This window comes from Ceratotherium simum, chromosome 16, assembly GCF_057802395.1.
Source record: "Ceratotherium simum simum isolate JZ-2026a chromosome 16, ASM5780239v1, whole genome shotgun sequence".
NCBI classification, from domain to species: domain Eukaryota; kingdom Metazoa; phylum Chordata; class Mammalia; order Perissodactyla; family Rhinocerotidae; genus Ceratotherium; species Ceratotherium simum.
Window position 1 is genome coordinate 17,787,761 of NC_141915.1, and position 23,338 is coordinate 17,811,098.

General features: G+C 37.4%; 2 protein-coding genes across 6 annotated transcripts in view; both read right to left on the reverse strand.

Moving 5' to 3' along the window:
• The window catches only part of NSRP1 (nuclear speckle splicing regulatory protein 1), an 82,927-nt gene extending 75,856 nt beyond the window's left edge, over positions 1–7,071 (reverse strand). For 2 of the 5 annotated variants that reach the window (XM_087440688.1, XM_087440685.1), the window contains exons 1-3: positions 7,004–7,038; positions 6,533–6,562; positions 5,707–5,800 (exon numbers count right to left, since the gene is read on the reverse strand). In XM_087440688.1, the coding sequence (XP_087296814.1) occupies positions 5,707–5,800; positions 6,533–6,562; positions 7,004–7,023 (144 nt within the window). In that variant the 5' untranslated portion in view covers positions 7,024–7,038. The other 3 variants (XM_087440687.1, XM_087440686.1, XM_014789730.2) reach the window with 3 other exon arrangements.
• A 6,804-nt stretch (positions 7,072–13,875) lies between these two features.
• Positions 13,876–23,338, reverse strand: part of EFCAB5 (EF-hand calcium binding domain 5) — a 114,310-nt gene continuing 104,847 nt past the window's right edge. The window contains exon 23 of the mRNA XM_087440690.1: positions 13,876–14,069. Within this exon, the coding sequence (XP_087296816.1) occupies positions 13,876–14,069 (194 nt within the window). The remainder of the gene's footprint in view (positions 14,070–23,338) is intronic.

Here is a 23,338-nt window from a genome sequence, read left to right on the forward strand (position 1 = left end):
GCTATATGATACTAATCTTATGAGACTACCGTCGTATATTCAGTCTATCAATGACCGAGACATCACTATGCAGCTCGTAACTATATACTGCACCACACTCTGCTTAAGCATATTTTCACTGTTGAAAGCTGGACTGGTTCCAAGTTTTCGCTATCATAAACAACCCTGAAATAAGGAATTTTGAATATCTTCAAATCTTTAATATAAATTTCTGACAATTTCCTCAAGAGAGAATTTTAGAAGGGAACATACTGGCACACAGTTTCTGTCTTCTAATTGATACACTGGGTTAAATACACTTTTTTTTTTTTTGACGAGGAAGATCAGCCCTGAGCTAACACCCAATGCCAATCCTCCTCTTTTTGCCGAGGAAGATTGGCCCTGGGCTAACATCTGTGCCCATCTTCCTCTACTTTATATGGGATGCTGCCACAGCACGGCTTAAAAAGTGGTGTGTCAGTGCGCGCCCGGGATCCAAACCGGCGAACCCCGGGCCGCCGCAGCAGAGCACATGCACTTGACCACTACACCACTGGGCTGGCCCCAAATATGCTTAACTTTTAAAAGACTGATACAAATTGCAGGGGCCAGCCCATGACCTAGTTGTTGCATTTGGCACGCTCTGCCTCCGTGGCCTGGGTTCAAAGGTTCAGATCCTGGACGCGGACTTACACCACTCGTCTGCCATGCTGTGATGGCAACCCACAGGCAAAAGAGAGCAAGACTGACACAGATGCTAGCTCAGGGCGAATCTTCCTCACCAAAAAAAAAAAAAAAGAAAGAAAAAATACCATTGATACAAATTGCGAAACTGCTTTCCAAAAAGGGCATCAATTTACACTAACAAAATTTTGAATGCCCATTTCCCCGAAACCTTACTATTATCATTTTTTAAAAGTATTTGCTAATATAGTAAAAAATGGCAGCTCACTGTTGTTCTAATTTACATTTCTTAAATACAGTAAAATCAAATATTTTTAATGTTTATTAGATATTTCTAGTTCTTCTATATTTGTTTATAAATGTGTTTTCCTCATTTTACTGCTGGAGTTTTAGTGTTTTTCTTGTAGTTTTTATAAATGCTTTACATCTTATGAAAATGAATGCTTAATCTATAAAAGGACCATATCATGGCTTCTGAGTGACAAAGTACAATTATTGCTATCATCCACTGTCAATCTGACATATTTGATATACACAAAAAACTAAATTAATAAATTTTAGTTATCTAGTCTAACTTAATACTCTCTTTTAAAGAGACCAAGGAGTTTTGTCTTCTTCCAAAAGCAACAATTTTCAGGTTGTATAGATCACACCTCTTCATGCCATACACAATTACACTGCAAAACTGGATCTCACAAGAATATTATTATCTAGAAATAAGCATTTCAACTGCCAAGATTAAAAGGAAAATTCATTATGCTCTGCAAAATGGGCAAACTTTTATCACTGAGAAATATCTAAAACGAAGTTCCATGTTGAACCTGTCATGCAACATCTTTTTTAGTCACTAGCCACCTTATAACACTTGTGAAATATTGGTTATCACAAGTATTTTTGAGAATAATTGTATAGACCCGGGGTCAGCAAGTTACAGCCAAATCCAGCCACCCCCATTTTTGTAAATAAAGTTTTATTAGAACACATTTATTAGTCATGCTCATTCATTTACATATTGTCTAACGGCCGCTTCCATGCTATGACAACGAAGTTCAGTAATTGGCCTGCAAAGCCTAAAACATCTACTATCTGGCTCTTTACAATATAGACAGCTATAACATCTGAGTAAATAATTTTACTCATTCTTGGAAGGCAGCATGGATATCCAGATCCTAACTCATGGAGCTCATACTCTAGTACAGTGATAAGACTTGTATGCAAATAACTTATAATACAAGGTATAAAAAGCTAAGTGCTCTAACAAAGCTAAAGATCATCAAAAAAAGGAAGAGATTGTTTCCAGTGAGGGAAATCTAGAAGGAAGTTGCTTTTGCAATGGGTTTTGAAGGATGGCTATAATGTGGACCTACAGGATAGGGAGACTTCTATCGTGAAGAAAAGCAGAGCTGTGGAAAAACTACAAACATGACAGTGTACTTTGCACGGAGGAGCACAGTTAGAAGAAAATGTGAATAAGCATTTTGAAGCCCAAGCATAGAGAAAGCTTTCAAGGTCAGGATTAGCAGTTTAAATTTTAAATACAATTTGGTTCAAGAGCAAGGGAGTAACAGTGATTAAAACTGTGCTTTAGGAAGATCAATCTGTCAATACTATTTGAAAGTAGTATTGAGATAGGAAAGAGAGATAGGTGATAAGGAAACTAGTTACAAAGCTATTAAAATAATGCAAGTAATGAAGGTGGTAGCAATGGGACTGGAAGAGAGAGGATGGACTGTAAAAAAATGGAATAAACACATTACTATCATAGCAAAATCACTCAAACACTTATGATCAGATAGCAGCATTTGGATATAAGATAAACCTGCTACTCATATGGTATAAAAACTCTTCATCTCCTCTACCTTTAAACAAGATGATAATTATTTCTAATTCTGATAATTTTAAAAAGAGGAACTATCTAAATAATAACTTAAAGTGCTGGACTATCACTTTCCCATATTTAAACTAACTGGATACAAGCACATATTAAAATAGAATTCATTTGGTAGGGCCCCCTCTGCTGGACCACTGGAAGGAAAAAAAGTCTGATCTTAAATTTGGGCTCTTAATGCTTCTGCTGAATTGCTGAAAATAACAGATGGATTTACTTCATAGCAGCTCCTTCCGAATATCTCAAATGCCCTCCTGAGGAGGGAAACCATGAAATATCTTTCTCTATATTTTTCAAAGCACCAATAATTTTAATGTTACCTTAATTGTTAATTTTTTAAAAAGAGAAATTTTATGTTCAAACTTCACAAATATTTAAATAATATACTTAACTAAGAAATTTACTTCTCAGTACAAGGATAGGCTAGAATTCACTAGACTGATTTTTTTTTGGGTAAGAAAATTATGCTGAAGAAAGAATAGTTTTATATTCTGGGTGAGAACTAAGCTGCAGCTTCCTTGTCAGCCCAGGATTCTGGCTGGGCTCCACCAATGAAAGACAAAGATGATATATTAGAGGGTAAGAGAAAGGGAGAAGACAAGATATTTCTCCCTGCCCTTTTCTCCACCTAAGACTAAATCTCCCCAGTGGCTTCAGCTCCTTCAGTTGCTTCTGCATAAGTCCAGTTCCCAGCAGGTAACCCTGGCCCCTGGCCTCCAGGACTCATCTACCTGTATGTCTCCATTTATCACTATTTACTTCTTATTACAGCTAGTCTCAGTGTTGCTTCACCATCCTTTTTCTGGCTTCTCAAGTCTTCCATCACCTATGTAACCAATTCTCTGCATTAAAGTCCCTCTATGTAAACGAAAGGAGGGAGGGAGGGAAGGAAAGAATGGAAGAGCAAAATGCCCTAGGCCTATCTTTCTGACTCTAGTGTACCCACTGTCCAGCTACCACAGCCTCATTTCACAATGCAAAGGAAACAGCGAAAACATAACCAAACTTTCTAGATCACTTGTGTAAACCTGTCCTCCTCAAAATGGAGTATATGTTGCTTTGTACTACATGGTATGCTGGGATGATTTATGTGAAACTACAGAATAAGAGTGTCATATTTTTCTGTTGTGTCCATGATAAGTGATTTTAAAAAATTATTCGTATATTAAAACATACCAGAGTGCCATCAATTCAATGGGGATAGTCTTCAACAAACGGTGTTGGGACAACCGGATATCCACACACAAAGAATGAAGTTGGATCCCTACCTCAAACCATATACAAAAATTAATTCAAAATGGATCACAGACCTAAATTTAAGAAAACTACAGGGGCTGGCCCTGTGGCTTAGCAGTTAAGTTAAAGGTTCGGATCCCGGGTGCGCATCGACGCACCGCTTCTCCGGCCATGCTGAGACCGCATCCCACATACAGCAACTAGAAGGATGTGCAACTATAATATACAACTATCTACTGGGGCTTTGGGGAAAAAAAAAAGGAGGAGGATTGGCAATAGATGTTAGCTCAGAGCCGGTCTTCCACAGCAAAAAGAGGAGGATTAGCATGGATGTTAGCTCAGGGCTGATCTTCCTTTAAAAAAAAAAAGAAAACTACAAAATTCTTAGAAGAAAACATAGCTGTAAATCTTCGTGACCTTGAATCAATGGTTTCCTAGGGATGACAACAAAGCAGTAGCAATCTAAGAAAAAAAATAAACTGGACTTCCTCAAAATCGAACTTTTGTGCTTTAAAGGACATTACCAAGAAAGTGAAAAGACAATCCACAGAATGGGAGAAAATATTTGCAAATTATATCTAATAAAGAACTTATAGCTAGAATACATGAAGAAATCTTACAACTCATATAACAAAATGACAAATAATCCAATTAAAAAATAGGCAAATAATATGAACAGACATTTCTCCAAAGACAATAACATAAATGGCCAATATCGTTGACCATCAGGGAAATGAAAATCAAAACCACAATGAGATAGCTGTCTGGGGCAGAATGTGGGGAAGTAGACTAACTACAAAGGGGAGTGAAAGAACTTTCAGAGAAGAGGGAAAGGTTCTACATCTAGACTAGGGCATACACACTTGTCAAAAGTCACCAACATGAACACATAAAATCCACAAATTTTATATGTAAATTATACCTCAATTTTTTTTTTTTTTTAAAGATTTTATTTATTTATTTTTCCCCCAAAGCCCCAGTACATAGTTGTCTGTCATAGCTGCACATCTTTCTAGTTGCTGTATGTGGGACGCGGCCTCAGCATGGCTGGAGGAGTGGTGCCTCTGTGCGCACCTGGGATCTGAACCCGGGCCGCCGGCAGCGGAGCGCACGCACTTAACCGCTAAGCCACGGGGCCGGCCCAATATACCTCAATTTTTAAAAAGTGTGAGCCATCTAGAGTCAGTTTCTTCAAGCAGAAAACAAGAAGCAAAGTATCAAATATGTTCAATTACCTACCTATGCTATTATATAATTAGTAAAAAATTACTAATTATATAATTAGTAAAAAAAAAAAAAAAGAGAAGCTATTTTTCTGCCAGACCAAAGGAAGTACCAGATTAATTGATGCAAAGGCCTTTTAGAAATACAGAAAATGACTCAAGTATTAGCTAAGCACACATTTGGGGGTGTTTCTGCTATAAACTGTGGGTTTCACAGGAAAACAGTGTTTTGGCTGCTAAAATATAAAATGTTCATATTAGATGTTATTATCGTAGTATTATCAATGGTAACTTTATGCACTACCATAATTATAACTGAGCAATTACATTTAGCAGACACTGAATAACCACAAAAGTAGTCTCAGAGGAAACTACTTTGCTAAAAAAGTAGCAAAAAAATTGCTAGGAAATTGGTGACATCTTAATAGCTCATTTCCAGGGATCTTTACACCACCAATTTTGTTACATCAGTATTAACTGCCTGAAATTACTTTATATGACTGCTTAAAAATAATTGACGTTCACAGCGGAGCATCTTTCTTTGAATATTCCTTTTGATAACTCTGTAAATTATTAAATACTCCAGACAGACTGTATTGACAAATAACTAAGGCAAGCAAAGACATCAAATTCACAAGTTCAATTAAAAAAAATTATATTTCCAACAATGCAGTAGAAAAACATAGGTTCCCTTACCTCATCATCATCATCAGAATCACTCCCAAACACTGATGGTTTTTGCAAAACAGGGTGCAACTGCTGTGCTTTCTTTGGCAAAATAAGCCCATACCTGCATATTTTTTTTTGAAATAGAAATTACACTATTATATTCAAATGTTAAAAAATAATATATCCACTACCTCTTCCAGATGAAGCTACCAAGTCAAAACATGTCATACAGCCTATGAATACATAACATTGTTTCTGATTTTCAGTGATCTCAAAATTGAAATATGCTTTAAGATTTTATAATTATTACTAAGTGATTATTTGTGGACATGGGCCAAACTCAAATACCATTTTAATCAAAGAAAATTAATTCAAGAGTTAAGAAATGTTTTAGATTGTGAAATGATAGCAACGTTTTAAAAAGAACATGTTAGTGGAAAGCTCAGTTCATGTTCCTCAAAAATAAAAAACGCTCTAAATTACCCTTGTGGACTAACAAGAATCAAGAAAATAGCTACAATTTTTTTCTACTGGGTACTTAACACAGCTGTAAAGAAGTTATTGGATAATGTCACCCACGAAAACTTTTAAGATTACAATAACTGAGAAACCTAAGTAGCCACGGGGCAAATGCCCATTACAGTTTATTAAGCTCACTTGCTTTGTCTTGGAGCCTCTGAGAGAACCATCCCATCAGATCCGAATCATTTAGTTTCTCACGTTTTGCCCTTTAAGATGCAGAGATCACGGGAAGCCGCATCGAAAGGATTATACATCAAAGGTAAAACTTCCAAGAACATACAATATTTGTCTTTTTTGCGGCAACGTATACCCCAATTCCCTATATGCCTACCCTGCTCTGTGGCTTCTCAGCACAACATTCCTAAAACGAGAAGGGAGGGCGGGAATCAGGACTTGAGCTGCCAAGGAGAACAAGGCCCTCTAAGGAAGCCAGGAATTGTCTCTCTTCTCATTGCCCCAGTAAGCATCCAACCGGGGAGAAACTCAAGCGCGGGGTAGGAAGCAAGACTGAGGGGCCTCAGACCGAGCTTTTGGAAAATAGAAAAGTCTCGCTCTCTGCCCCTCAGCCTAACTTCCTTTATTTCCTCACAAGTTTCTCCCTCAAACTTCGGGCTTCCATCCTGGAAAATGGGGGGGGGGGGGAGGGAGGGGAATATATGTTCCTCAGGATTTCTCGCTCTTCCCCATCTCTATCCCTGACGACACAGCCCCTTCACTTCCAGCGCACTTTTACTCCTCAGCCAAAGACACGGTCGCCGTGGTTTCTCATTCCCCGCCTGACCCTAACTCCCCGATCACTCACTGCCTGCCCGGAATCGCCATCTTGCTCCCGTCTCCGCTGAACGTGGCCGACCGCGACGTGACGCTGACGCAGACGCCTACGTCATCACGTAAATTCTCGCGCTGCTTTGGGCGCCCTGGAACCCGCCTAGCGGCTGGGCTCTGCCTTTGGGTTGCTTTCAAGCTGATGGGAATTGAATCCTCAGACCTTATGATTTGTGTGGAAATCGACCGACTGCCTTGAAATCAGTGGGAAGAAAGGAATGACAAAATTCTAGGCCAGTGGTTCCCAAAGTGTGGTCCCGAGACCAGCATCATTAGCATAACCCTGGGAATTTGTTAGAAATGCAAATTATCGGGCCCTATCGCAGATCTACTGAATAAGAAACTGTCTGAGATGGGGCCCAACAACTTCAATTTTAACGATCCCTCCAGGTAATTCTTTTTTTTTTTTTTTTGTGAGGAAGATCAGCCCTGAGCTAACATCCATGCTAATCCTCCTCTTTTTGCTCAGGAAGACCAGCTCTGAGCTAACATCTATTGCCAATCCTCCTCCTTTGTTTCCCCCAAAGCCCCAGTAGATAGTTGTATGTCATAGTTGCACATCCTTCTAGTTGCTGTATGTGGGACGCGGCCTCAGCATGGCCGGAGAAGCGGTGCCTTGGTGCGCGCCCGGGATCCGAACCCGGACGACCAGTAGCGGAGCGTGGGCACTTAACTGCTAAGCCACGGGGCTGGCCCCCAGGTAATTCTGATACTCACTCAAGTTTGAAAACAACTACCCTTGGCCATCTATATTTTTTCTCCCCTGAGGTGTTCAGTGTGAATATACCTGGCTCACGTTAACTTGGCAGAAGATGAAAATCTATAGGCTAATAGTATCTCGTTATAGGGCCGAAGTGATTAATAACAACAATACCATAGTACCACTGGATATAGGAATGAAAATCATATACGATACTTTTTTTTTCATGCCATCTGTGCACCCATGCACTCTTGGCCCATTCCAAACTAGTTTTATAGCAGCCAAAGAGATCTTTTCAGTTACTCACAAAAGTATGTTAACATCTCCAACTATAATTGTGGATTTGTCTACTTCTCTTAATTTTGCCAGTTTTTGTTTCATGTATTTTGAAGTTCTGTTATTAGGTATATAAACATTTAGGATTGTTATGTCCTCTTGCATTGACCCTTATAACATTAAGAAATGACCCTCTTTATTCTTTTCTTTTTACGTTATGTTAATATAACCAGCTTGGATTGTTAGCATAGTATATATCTTTCCATCCTTTTACTTTTAACCCATTTTAATGATTTATGCCTTTATATTCAAAGTGGATCTCTTGTTGATAGCATATAGTTGAGAATTGCTTTTTTTATCCAATCTAACAATTTCTTCCTTTTAATTCAGGTTTTTAGAACATTTTCATTAAAGTGATTATTAGTATGATTGCAGTTTGTTTTCTATTTTTCCCATCTATTCTTTGTTGCTCTCTTTTGGATTGAGAATTTTTGTTTTTGCTGAGGAAGATTAGCCCTGAGCTAACATCTGTTGCCAATCCTCCTCTTTTTGCTGAGGAAGATTGGCCCTGGGCTAACATCCGTGCCTATCTTCCTCCATCTTATATGTGGGATGCCTGCCACAGCATGGGTTGATCAGTGGTGCATAGGTCCATGCCTGGGATCCGAACCCATGAAACCAGGGCAGCCAAAGTGGAGCAAGCAAACTTAACCACTATGCCACCAGGCCGGTCCCCTAATTGAGAATTTTTTATGATTCAACCTCTTTGTTGGCTTACTAGCCATACTTCTTTGCTTAGTTTTTTTAAGGTGTTGCTTTAGGGTTTCTAGTATACATCTTTAACTTGTCACAGTCTACCTTCAGGTAAGACTATACCACTTTAAGTATAGTATAAAAACCTTACAAAAGTATATTTCCATTTTCCCTTAGATTTTGTGCTATGGTTGTCACATATTTTACTTCTACCTATGTTATAAACACACAATAAATTGTTATTTTTGCTTTAAACAATTATCTTTCAAAGATATATTTTTAATAAGAGAAATATTATGTTTACCCACATATTTACCATTACCGGTGTTTCCATATCTCTGTGTAGTTCCAGATTTCTATCTAGTATCATTATCCTTTTTTAAACAGCTTTATTGAGATATAATTTACATACAATGCAATTACCCATTTAAAGTGTACAAGTCAATGGTTTTTAGTATATTCAGAGTCGTGCTACCATCACCAAATCAATTTTAGAATACTTTCAATACCCAAAAAAGAAACCATGTACCCATTAGTCCCTCCCATTTTCCCCCAAATCCCCCAACCCTAGGCAACTGGTAATCTACTTCTGTCTCTATGTGCTTGCAGTTCTATCAGGTTTTGCTCCATCTATTTTGAAACTCTGTTATTAGGTGCATAAATATTTAAGATTGTTATGTCTTCTTAATTAATTGACCCCTTTTTCATTATGAAATGACCTTCTTTATCATGGTAATATTCTTTGCTCTGAAATCAACTTTGTGTGATATTATTATAGTCACTCCAGCCACTCCAAGTTTTCTTTGACATTAACTCCAGGGAAAGTGAAAAGATGTTCACAAAAGGAAAATAATTCTAATTTCCTGCATGGCTAAGCCCTAAATAGCATACATAATCATGATAATGCAAACACTGAATATCGATATATTCTAATCTAAATTACAATGTAATTATATTGGCAAGAATGGAGGCATGGGAAATGTGTATGTTTTGTGGGGGGGGGATGCACATGCTGAGGAAGGAGCTAAATCTTTGTATTGCATACTGGGAGGTTAATAAATATTGCCTAAATCAGGTGGAAAAAAAAAAAGTAACCACACAGCATGTTATTTAGCAATATGGAGGTACATGTCAAAACTAGAGTCAAAATAGGGGTGGGCAAACTTTTATGCAAAGAGTCAGTAAATATTTAGGCTTTGTGGTCATAGGTCTCTCTGGCAGCTACTCAATTCTGCCTTTGTAGTGTGAAAGCAGTCATAGACAATATGGGCATGGCTTTTCCAATAGAACTTGATCATAACAGGCAATTGGCCAGATTTAGCCCATGGGCTATTTATTAACTCCTAAGCTAAAAGAATTGAAAGTAGTTGACTCAGAAGCAAGGAAAATAGGGGTGATGTGGGGCTGGGAAATGCTCTGGGTCTTAACAGACCTTGTACAACAGGATGACTCCTTAAACTATGAACATGTCTTACTTTGCTTAAAATAAGAAGAATCAATAGAGGGTAAAAATAAAGCCCCCTACCGGGGGTGTCTGTTTCTTGCTTAAAGAGACTGAATGGGGAATTAGTTACACAAAATTACCCAGCTCAATATCCTATATAATGCAAGCTTTTAAATTGGTGCTTTCTGTATTTTTCCATCCCAACATCTTTGGGATGTTGTAATGAAGCAGCTGTGAGATTTTCCCAAAGCTGGAAGGCTGATTTCTCAGATGCAGAGTTGCAGAGAGTTCAAGTTCTTCAATCACTTGGCAGGGTTTGCAGCAATGGGGGTAACTGCAGTCATGAATTAGAGACACAGAGAAGCCTCCTACCATTTGGAACCCAAGTTTGGGAACTTGAATTCAAATTACTGTAAGGACAGAAGCAGAATAAACCAGTAAAAGATACCACTGACATATTGTTATTTCAATAACAATGTATTGATTGTTATACAGCAGAGAATTCCATCTGTCTTAGACTTCCAGAAGTAAGACTTCAAGAACAGTCGACTGGAGTTGGATCCAAGGCAACTGTGGGAACCTCAGCACCCAAACTCATGGATCTTCCATTTAATCTTTTGATGTTACCTTACTAATGTTACTTCCCTACTCTTTCAGTCTCTGCTTCTCTTTGTGCCCATTCTTTTTTTTTTTTTTAATTTTATTTATTTATTTATTTTTTTCTCCCAAAGCCCCAGTAGATAGTTGTATGTCATAGTTGCACAGCCTTCCAGTCACTGCACGTGGGACGCGGCCGCAGCATGGCCGGAGAAGGGGCGCGTGGGTGCGCGCCCGGGATCCGAACCCAGGCCGCCAGCAGCAGAGCATGTGCACCCAACCACTAAGCCATGGAGCCGGCCCTCTTTGTGCCCATTCTTTTCCCTAACCAACTACTCACTGTCTCTGCACCTTTTCTCTATCTACATCTTCTGCTAACTTGTAGTGTCTGGAAGGCAGTATGCTTCAATTTGTTTAACGCCTGTCATGACTCTTTTGGCCTCTCTAAACACTTAATATCCTTCTAGACACTGCTCCTATTGGTATTTCCCAGTTTGGTCCATGGTTTGGATACTTTTTATATTAGGCCATTTCATAAATTGGTTTCCCTTTGGCAAAGGGTCAACCTCAATTCAAATAGCTTTGGCTGGAGAGTTGGGGTCACATGGAACAAAATATGGCCACCTAGAGGTATCTTACCAGTTGCAGTCTTTGGGCAGGACAGCCAAAGCTCAGGCAGTAGATTGAGAAGAGGTAAAATATGGTTAATGACTAGGAGATGAAACACTCACTGAGGGTAATGTCCATACCTAAGGACAAAGAAATAGGCAATATTTAATTAATTGATCATGTCTGTTGAGAGAGGTCTTTATAATAAGATCATATAGGGGAGAGTAAGAACACAGAGTTAATGATGATGTTGCATGGGGTTAGGTGGGAGTAGCATAAAACTTTAGATGAGAGGAATGAAAATTCTCTAAATTACCTGCAAAGGTCTTCTGAGTCAGTGGATTGGGGATGTCTGTGGAAGTTAAGGGCAGCTGGTTGCTTGATCATATTTAAATTAAGAGGGAATTAGAAGTCAGTCACAAGAGACCACATATTGTATGATTCCATTTACATAAAATGTCCAGAATAGGCAAATTCATAGAGAAGGAAAGATTAGTTGCCTAGGGCTGGGGTGGGGGAAAACGGGGAGTGACGGCTATTGGGTATGAGGTTTTTTATGGGGGTGATGAAAATTGATTGTTGTAATGGTTACACAACTCTGTGAATTGTACACATTAAGTGGGTGAATTGTATAATATGTGAGTTATATTTCAATAAAGCTGTTAAAAGAGCCAATAGGAGCTTTTCTGAGATTCCAATATCATTGTCTTGAAACCTTATGTTGTTCCTGGATGATGGAACACCATAATTATAAAGGAAAGTGGTCTGGATGATCTACACCATACGATGTCATTGTTACCTATAAGCTATGGAGAAAGAGCCAATAAAAAAATCCAATTAATCAAGTCTAAGCTTCTGAAGTATATGTAAATATAAGTAAATCAATGTCTATTGAGTCAAATAAATAGATTTAAATATAAATCTATATGTAAATTATTGTCAAGTATAATAACATCCTCTTCACTAAAAAAGTAAGCTCCTGGTATTAAGGAATAGTATTTTACTTGAATGATAGTTAAATAAGTTCAACCAATCTTCCTTTTTGTTTGCTTAATATTAAAGTAGTTTCCAAAAGACTGATAGCATGGTTGTTAGCCTAGTAAAGTTTGGAAAGTGTTAGTGAGATGTCTGGGGTGCTGGCCAGGGCAGTAAACGAGAAATCAGGACACATGGGTGCTAGGTCCGCCCTGCCTCTTACTAGCTGTTGTGACCTAGGTAACTACTCACTCTTTGAGACTGTTTCCTCATTTATAAAATGGGAATAATAATATCGAGACCAGGAGGATCAAATGAGCTAGTATGTGAAAATACTTTAGACAAGTTAAAGCACCATACAAATGAATGATATTTATCATCATTAAGCTAGATGCCATTTAGTTAACTTAATTCCCATGATAACGGCTAAAAAGGAAGCATTCTGTAAAATTTCCCCTCCTTGCTGCCTAAAATGCCGTTTGTATTCACAGTGAACTCTTTATAAGCTTGTTCTGAAGCCATTAGGATATGTGGCTATCAGTTTAATATCTTCGAGAACATTGTTCCTAGAAATGTTGTTGCGAATGCCCTGAAAAACCCTCTTCCAAATATGAAACAGGCTTATAGGTTAAAATAGGGCATGCGATCATCCAAGAGATGAGGACTGGTAATAACACTGCCATCTTATCAGGAAAGGTTAAAAAGGGACCTCCAATCTCCAATTATAAGATGTTTGGAACATATCATATTTTGTCAACCAAATAAAGAAAATGAAGTTTAATTTCCCAAAATTTTATTAAAAATGGATTCTGTCATCAGATATCTTATTGCAAAGATGAAATCTCACAACAGAGCAGTAAAGTTTGCTGTAATAAATAACTAAATTCTTTTTGCAGTTCTTGAACTCAAGAGGTTTTTGTTACACATATATAAAAAAAAGATGTTTTCTTTTTTCCGTGAGTCATGGACAAACATTTTCCCACAAGAATTTCTATTCATTGAAATAACTTTTAACTTGTTATGGTAAGTGGGGAAGGGAGGTGGGAGATGGGGAGAGGAAGAGGTGGTGCTCATATGTCTTTGAAAAATTAGAAAAACAATTCCCAGTCCATTTCTTAAAATCTTTATTACTGAGTACTCTTGTGATGTGAAAAATGCCACTTTTCCTAAATCCATCTTCTCTTTACATTGTACCTTAAAAGAATTAAAACAACTCTACCCAATCAACCATAATAGTTCCATGGCAGATATAAAGCTAAAACTAAAAGGAAACTTTTAAATATATTCTATAACATACGTTTGGTTATGGCTTCCTTAACTGGATATTTTTTAGATCAAATTTCTCCTTAGGTAGCACTTTTGGTTTTACAAAGTGCTAAGGAAATGTCTAAGAGCAGACTATGTCTATGTAGCACTCCTTTCCAATTGAAAATATTTTATAGTTAACAAACAAAACTGAACATGACAAAAATATCCTAAATAGAGTACCAATTCATTAGCATTTCCCTAGCAAGCTTCCGCCTGGCATTTTTGCATACACATAGGAGTCAGTATTGGTGGGCAATGGAGGTGTAATAGCACTATTGCGTTTTTTGTTTAGCTCTATGAGAGCTAAACAGATGTGTGCCCAGTGGTATAGGTATTCGATGACAACATTACCAAATTTCCATACTTCGACTCGAGAATGATCTGCACAAGGAAAAAAAAAAGTTAGTGTGGATAGTTTTGTACTTTTATTATTAAAATATAAGTTCCAGTATTATGATGAAAGTTCATTAAATATGTTTTGAGTCAAAACTATAGCAGAATCTTGTTTAAATATGTAATTACACGAAAATAGATAAATAAATGTTGGTATACTCATATATTGGAATAATATACAGCATTTAACAATTAAAGAAATAGAGTGATGTATATCATTGTGGATAAATCTCAAAAAGGTATTATTGAGCACAAAAAGTAAGTTTTAGAATAATGTGTTCTTTTGGATACAATTAAAAAACAATTTAAAAACCTGCAAAATAATATTATATTGTTTATGGAATCATAAGCATGTAGTTAAAGTAAGAAATCATGCCTGAAACTGATAAACACCAAATTCATAATAGTATTGTCTCTAGGGAGGAAGAAAAGACAATGGGATCAGGGAAGGTTAGAAAGTCTCAACTGTTTCTATAATGTTTTATTTCTTTAAAAAAGTCTGACTCAACCATGCATAATGTTAAGGTTGGATATAGAATATGGCTCTGTAATAACTCTACAAGTCAGCCTCTAACTTCTATGTTTGAAATATTTCCTAATTAAAAATTATTTTTAAATATATAATCACTGCACACAATTATGTTCATTTGTTAAATTGCAAACTATTAAACTGCCATTCATAAAAGTTACTTTTTCCCAGGAGTCAATGACTAATATTCAGATAGAATGGTCCAATGGAAAGAGAATATACTTTGGAGTTGAACAGATCTGGGTTCCAATCTTACCTCTGCCCCAATTATTTTTGTGACCTTGAGCAGGTCACTTAATTGCTCTGAGCCTATTTCTTCTTTCATAAAACAGGGATAATACCTCAGAATTATTATGAGGATTAATGAGAAAAGATATGCAAAAATCTGTCACAGAATAGTTACTCAATAAAAATATTAATTACTTCCTTCTTCCAGATGCCTCCCACCCTCAGGTCTATGTTTTATTCATTTTTGTTACTTCTAGTGTCTAATACAGTGCCTAACCCAATAAATGTTTGCTGATTTGAGTTGAATAAACCATTAAACGATACTTATAATTGAATAGGAGGTTTTGAATGTCATCCGCTATCCAATAGCTCAACAACAATGACAATTATGTCACTCGTGGATATCTATTAGAATGACAAAACAGAACATGTTTTCTTTCTCTATCTTCTATCAACATGAAGGAACAAGGCTCCCTGAATTGTATTTAGCCTTTCTATGGTTTTGAAGGTATCACAAGACAAAAGGAACAGTATGGGATAGGGAAGGCACATAAAATGCAGAAAACATTCATTAGACAATTTTTATTTGAGGCTGACTTTAAAACATGTGGGTACAATTTTCTAAAATTTTCTTTTAACACACACACACACACAGAGGCACTATCTTTTCTCTCACTTGTAACTGTTTAATAAATTTTGAATTGAAACATTAAATTATGGAATAATTAAATTAGGTTTTTAAAATACTAAAAGTCTTTTCAGATTATAGCTCAGTAACATCAGTGACAATTATGAATAAAAACAAAAACAGATGCTGGTCATGCTAGCACATTAAAAATACCTGATTCATCTCATGTTATGGGTAATACTAGACCAATCGACATACATACTTAAAATATTGAGGGGCATTTGTTATAATTGATCCCTTTTTGTATTAATTAGCTTCCTGGAACCTTTACAAGGTAATGCTATAGGCTGCAAAGATTACTTTGATTATCTTAATGTTCCAATGTTATGAATCTAAATTAAAGTTCACCCTAGAACACTCCTAAAACCAGTCCAAACTAACTTTCTGAGATATAACAGCTCTGCTGCTCCCCACAGCTTTTATTCTGTCCTTCCCAAACCCCCATGAAGAGCTCTGTTCCATTGACGCCTGCCACAGTGCTCTTATCTGACATCCAAATGAACAAACCCCTATCTGCAGCCATTATTAAGCTAGTCAGCCATCTCCATGGTGATTCAAGGACATAAGGATGAGGAGCGAGGTCGCCCCCTTTCACAAGCCCCTGTTGCTTATTTCCTGTCTTATTGTTACCAGGAACAGAAGCTCCGAACCTGTCTCGACGGTGGTTCCTGTTTCCCCTGCTCTTTGCAGTGAGAGATTGATGCGTTAACAACTGGTTCTCACAATAAAGCCTCTATCGCTGTTTTGGGTTCCCATTAACAACGGCTGGGCGCTACTGCCCTCTTGTGGTGGGTAGATGCCAGATCTTTGCAGCTTGGCCAAGGACACAGCCCGTTTGCACAGATTTAGTAATTCTTCCAAGCAGATATACTCCTTTTATTTCTTTTCTAACCATAAGAAATTGTGCTTTTTGCTTTGCCTTGGTAAAGGTTATAGTAAATTATTTGAAAACATTTGAGCTAAAGAATTGCTGGGTCAACCTTTGAATCTGTTTATGAATCTATTCAGAAACATTTTATGGTATTTTTGTAGGTTATAGTCTAACCAAACTTTTAATTACATAGGAAATTCACTTTGCTGAAAACATTGGGATATTATAGGATATTTCTAATTAAAATTCTATTTATGGATCTCTGCTTTAACACTGGATTAAGTTAAATCCTTTGGGAATTATAGACAATTAGAAAGATGGGCAAAGCAAAAAAGAATGAAGTACTTAAGCTTCAAGTCCAAAAGTTAAAGCATAACTGCTCCTTTCAACTAACAACTAACCCAGGATCGGCAGTATTCCTTGAATGCTCCTCTCCTTATCATTAGTTCTCTTAGTTTTAGTTCTTTTACTTCTGTTGTTTCACATACCCTATATCACCCCTTAACATTGTTGCCACATGCAATGAGCTGAAGGTCCATGCAACATTATATACTTAAAAGGGTATGTGGGTGCAAATTTCAATCAATTTTTATGTAGGCAGGAGAACTCATATTTGCCATGGCAGTCAGGCATTTAATAGGTCTTTGTTAATTTAATATAGTCCCAAAGGTACTGTAGAGTGCTTGCTTCCAGTTTATCAGGAAAGAATCAGTATTAAATGGGGAGGTAAAAACACAGTCTTTCTTTGAGTTATCAAAGCTTGGGTGGAAGTTTGTTCCAGGCTGAACATTGAGTTCTTTTAGGTATATTAATTTCATTCCTATTATAAGCATAATTTCTGTCCAATATCACATTGTATTGGCTTTTTTCATAATGTAGCTATAAATTAAATTATGTGCAAATTGAAATCAACACAATTTATCTTTATAAAAATTTATACTTTAATGCAGTGGCTTCCAAACTCTTTGATCACGTACCTCTATCAGTAATAAATGTTGAGCATAATCCCAATATATGTATATTTATATATAAATTGTTTATTTTTAAAACATTTTAAAACAAAAACCAGAAATTAAATATTGATGGGATAAGATCATTACAAATAAAAGTCCTACGATATTTTTCTTGTATATCAATGGTACGGGTATCAGTTGTTTGCTCCTTTCTGTTCGGAGCTTAGTAGGGGAAGCCTATAGAGGTCTCAATACTCAGTAGACACTCTCATACTCTCCTTGTTGCCACTCTGGTACTCTTCACCTCAACTGTGTCTGATGTCCCCAGTCCAGAGACTTTCTGTGCTACTCTCTCTGAGGAATAAATTTCTAGGGTTGAGGAGGGGAAGTTTCCCGGTGGTATGATGTAGAAAAGATGAAATACAGAGACCAAAACACTAAAACATAAAGAAAGAGGAGAGACAACAGGGAGAAGACAACTTAAAAAAATAGTTATCATTAATATCCTCAGACAGATAAGACATTGCATTCATGAAACATGAACAAGATGTTGTAGAAATCAAATATTTAGAGAACAGAAACAACAAAAGCTCTTAGACACTAAAACATGCACAAACAAAAATCCAATAGAATTAGAAGGTTGAGAGGATGTCTCAGAAAATGAAACAAAAAGACAAAAAGGTGGAAAATAGGAGAGAAAATATGAGGATTTTGGAGACTGAATCTAGGAGATCCAATAATTGAATAATAGGAGTTCCAAAGAGGGGACACACAAAAGGGAGGGAAGGGCCACCACCAACCCCTAGGTCACCTTGGTGTAAATGAGAAAAAGACACCTACCATGGATAAATGCACTCTGTGAGCACATAGCCTGGTGAGCAGAAAAAGAAGCGTGAAGAAGGAGATGCCCTTCCTCCAAGCAGATGTGGCCTTAAGCTAGGTTAGGTTAGGTTAGGTTAGAATTCAGCCCCCACCCAGCAGGGCACCTTTGTGCACTGCACAAATTGCACAGCCATAAGTAGCAACCTTGAGGCCATGGAGGAAATCATCAAGGACTTAAGGACCTGAGTTTCACAACTGAAAAGGCCCAGTGAGTGCTCAGATCAATGGATGAAAATAGACCCATATCAAGGTATATCATTATGAAATTTCACAATCTTGGGGATAAAGGGGTGATTCTACAGCTTCTGGAGAGAAACAAAACAAAACAAAAACAAAAAGTCACTCGCACAGAATCAGAAATCAGAAAGGCTTCAGACTTCTCAACAGCAATCTTGGAAGTTTCCAAGTTTCTTTTGACAATGGAGCCATTTCCTCAAGAAGTTAAACATAGAGTTTCCATATGACCCAGCATAGTCCAAAGAGAACTAACAACATATATTCACACAAAAACTTGTAAACAAATGTTCTTAGCAGCATTATTTACAATAGCCAAAAAGTAGGAACAATCCACATGTCCATCAACTGATAAATAGATAAACAAAATGTGGTATATCCATATAATAGAATATTATTCAACCATAAAAAAGGAATGAAGTACTGATACATGTTAGAACATAGATGAACCTTGAAACATTATGCTAAGTGAAAGAAGCCAGATACAAAAGGCTACCTATTGTATAATTCCATTTATATGAAATGCCCAGAATAGGCAAATCTATAGAGACAGAAGGTAGATTAGTGGTTGCCAGGGTTTGGGGTAGGAAGGGGTGAGGGAGAGTGACTGCTAATAGGTTCTGGGTTTCTTTTTGAAGTGATGAAAATGTTCTAAAATTAGATGGTCATGATGGTTGCACAACCTGGTGAATATACTAAAAACCACTTACTGGTACACTTTAAAATGGTGAAATTTGTGTTATGTGAATTATATCTCAATTTCTGAAAAGAGACAATGGGGGCTCTTCGACATCTGTCTTAGCAACATATTTTCAAGCACCATGTCTGACCGGGCAAGAGAAACAATAGAAAAAATAAACAAATGGGATTACATCAAACTAAAAAGCTTCTGCACAGCAAAGGAAACCATCAACAAAACGAAAAGACAACCTAACAATTGGGAGAAGACATTTGCAAACCATACATCTGATAAGGGCTTAATCTCCAAAATATATAAAGAACTCATGCAGCTCAACAACAAAAAAACTAACAACCCAATTAAAAAATGGGCAAAAGACCTGAACAGACATTTCTCCAAAGAAGATATAAAGATAGCCAACAGACACATGAAAAGATGTTCAAAATCATCAACTATCAGGGAAATGCAAATCAAAACTACAATGAGATATCACCTCACACCCTTCAGAATGGCTATAATTAACAAGACAGGAAACAACATGTGTTGGAGAGGATGTGGAGAGAAAGGAACTCTCGTACACTGCTGGTGGGAGTGCAAACTGGTGCAGCCACTATGGAAAACAGTATGGAGGTTCCTCAAAAAATCAAGGATAGAACTACCATATGATCCAGCTATTCCACTGCTGGTGGAATTTATCCAAAGAACTTGAAAACACCAATGCATAAAGATACATGCACCCCTGTGTTCATTGCAGCATTATTCACAATAGCCAAGACTTGGAAGCAACCTAAGTGCCCATCAAGGGACGAATGGATAAAGAAGATGTGGTATATATACACAATGGAATACTACTCAGCCATAAGAAATGATGAAATCCAGCTATTTGTGACAACATGGATGGACATTGAGGGTATTATGCAAAGTGAAATAAGTCAGAGGGAGAAGGTCAAATACCGTATGATTTCCTTCTTAAGTAGTAGATAATAACAACAATAAACAAACACATAGAGACAGAGATTGGATTGGTGGTTACCAGAGGGGAAGGGGGGAGGGAGGAGGGTGAAAGGGATAATTCGGCACATGTGTGGTGATGGGTTGTAATTAGTATTTGGGTGGTGAACATGATGTAATCTATGAGAAATAGAAGTATAATGATGTACACCTGAAATTTATACAATGTTCTAAACCAATGTTACTGCAATAAACAAAAATTAAAAAATAAATAAATAAATAAAAATAAAAATAAAATTAAAAAAAAAAAAAGAGAGAGACAATGGGGCAATGTCTTCAAAATTATGCTCCCGGGCAAACTACAAATCAAATTTGAGGTTGAATAAAAACGTTTTCAGATATGAAAGTTCTCAAAAATGTACCATTCATGCACTGTTTCTCAGAAAACTACTGGAGATATGCTACCTCAAAACACGGGAGGAGACCAAGAAAGAATGAACCAAGAGAATGGCAAAGTAAATTTCTAAGATAGTGGCAAAATGAATTTCAGGAAGACAGCTGAGTAGTGGATCTGGGATGGGGGAAGACCTCAGATAGAAAGAAAATGAAGATCTCTAGATGGATGGCTTCAAGAAAAAATGAAATTGGAATGGAAAAAATTACCTAATAGAACAGACCTTTTGGGAAATTATATGGAGAGACAAATGGAAGGGGTAGGAATTATCAAGAAGTATAAAGAAAACTAAACAAATTTTTAAAAATAAAAGGCAGTTATTTACTTTGGGAAAAACAAAAAGTGAAAAAGGAGCAATCAAAATATGCTACAATGCTCAGTTGTGGATAATATTTGCATAGGCAAAATCATGTAAACATTGCATTTTGATTTAACCCTAAATTGTAATATGATTACATTGGGAGGATAAAGTAAGAGAATGGTGGGGTAACAGAACTAAACTTTCATCTATAATGAGGAAATCGATAAGGTTTAAAATCAATGAATCAAAAGATAGCAATATTGCATAATATTAGAAATATAGAAATGTGCAAATGCCAGAAGAAACAGTTAAAAGAGTCAAAAAGAATTGCCTTTGGTGAGGGGAACTGGGGAGAGTGAGAAGAGAGAAGAGGGATGGGCTAGCGACACTTTTTTTCTTAGAAGTCTTTTAGTTCTATCTGACCTCTTAAAGTACTTTAATAAAAAATATAATTTTTATAATCCTTTTGAGATAAAAGACTGCTTTAACATCCACTGAAATGAAAAAAAATGTATCAAGGAAACTTGAAAAATATGTTTGCCTTAAATAGAAAAATGTTCTCATTAAACTGATTTTTAACAGCCTTTATCAGATATCAAAGCAGCAGTGATGTTACCTAGACAAATAAAACCATTTTTAGTTATTCTCTTAATACAATACAATAACTAACTGTTGGCAAACTTTAAAATTTAAAATCAAAAGGAGTGATAAGGAACAGAAAGAGAATTGCTAATTTGGTTTTTTTCTTTCTTTTTTCCTCCTGGATGACTTGGACTGAAAATGGAAGGGGTCTGTATACATGGGAAATGGGTCAAGTATCCAGGCCCCAGGTCCTTCCCAAACCCCAAAATAGTCTCCTGAAGGGTGTGTGAGTGAATACTTGTGTAATATGTTAACGAAAAGGGCCCTCTAAGAGGTTCTTGCTGGGACAAAGGGAATCTATTCTAAAACTGAACGAATGTTTCCTCCTCTAGACCCTGAAATCCGTGACAAACTCATAAATGGAACACTCCAGGCTCCCTGTTAAACCAGATCTAACTGTGATAGCAGCTCTTCTCCTACAAGTAGGAGCCAACAAGTCCCAGAAAGGACCACCACCCAAGAATACTAGGTCCAAAAAGGTGGTAGAGAACTGTAACTGAATCCAAGCCAATAGCAGTATACAGAGGGTCCAAATTAATAGGACAAAACAATGTTCTTGGTATCTTGTTGTCCATTTCACTCTGATTCATTTAAAAGAACCAGGCACATCCTCACAGTTGCAGATTCAGTTCAGTGCTGTATTCATATTTGTTATTTTTGGATGCTTGGTAGAATCTTGTGAAAGGTTCCTGTCTTATCTTCAGCTGTGTAGTGTTGGAATGGAGAAGGATGGAGAGCAGAACTCACTACAGCCACCATGGTGGTGGCAGTAGCATTTAGAGAAAGATCTCCTAGGAAAGGCAAACCTTGAGGACAAGAGTTATATCAGGGCTGTGAGTCCAGCAATCCTTTCCCCTGAAGGCAGGGCATCTCATCTCCCTCCATTGTCATCCTTGGAGGATGATGGTGGTGTTTTATTGAGGAAGCTGATGAGTTTCTTTATAGATACTGATAGCACTGAGTCTCCAGCTGCTTTGGCAGAGGAGGAGCCCTGGGACTCTTGCAGGAAAAGTGGAGGGCCTGGGGAACTCTGCTGACACGAGTGTCTGTGGACATATAGACCCTTGATTTAAGCATGGGGAGGAAGTATGGCCACTTGGCAGAAATATAGGTTCTAGACAGCAAAGTGATTCTGGTCACACTTGCAATGGGAGACAGCTTTTCTTGCTTCTTGGTCTAAGAACATTTCCTAGTAGACAACATCTGCCCAAACTTCCTGGGAGGGGGACTTGGGGACATATGGGGCATCCTACAGAAAGACCAGGTGAGGCTGGCCACAGAGGTCCAAAGTGGAGTGGGAAGAACAGATCCTTGAGAAGGTGGTCAGGTCATGAGTCTTCAGGGAGAAGAGGCCAACTACTGGGAGTACTTTAGGTACAGTGACAGAGGGTAGTAGGCTATTGATGTGCTATTGCATGCAAAGCTGTCTGGGAATGGTCACTGGAATCACTGGGTCCCCCATAGGGAAGTATGTCAGCAATGTTTACATGCAATGGCACAGCCTTGGGAAGTCAAGCCTGCTGAACAAAGCTGCCCAATGCTCCTTCATAGATGACTGTCTCAATCTAAAGGTGGGACACAACTGCCTGGAATTCCACCAGAATATAAAATACCCCTTTCTAGAAATGCAAATCAAAACTACAATGAGATAGCACATCACACCTGATAGAATGACTATTATCAAAAAGATAAGAAATAACATGCATTGGTGAGGATGTGGAGAAAAGAGAACCCTTGGGCACTGTTGGTGGGAATGTAAATTGGTATAACCATTATGCGAAACAGTACAGAGGTTCCTCAAAACATTAGAAATAGAACTACCAAATGATCCAGCAATTCCACTTC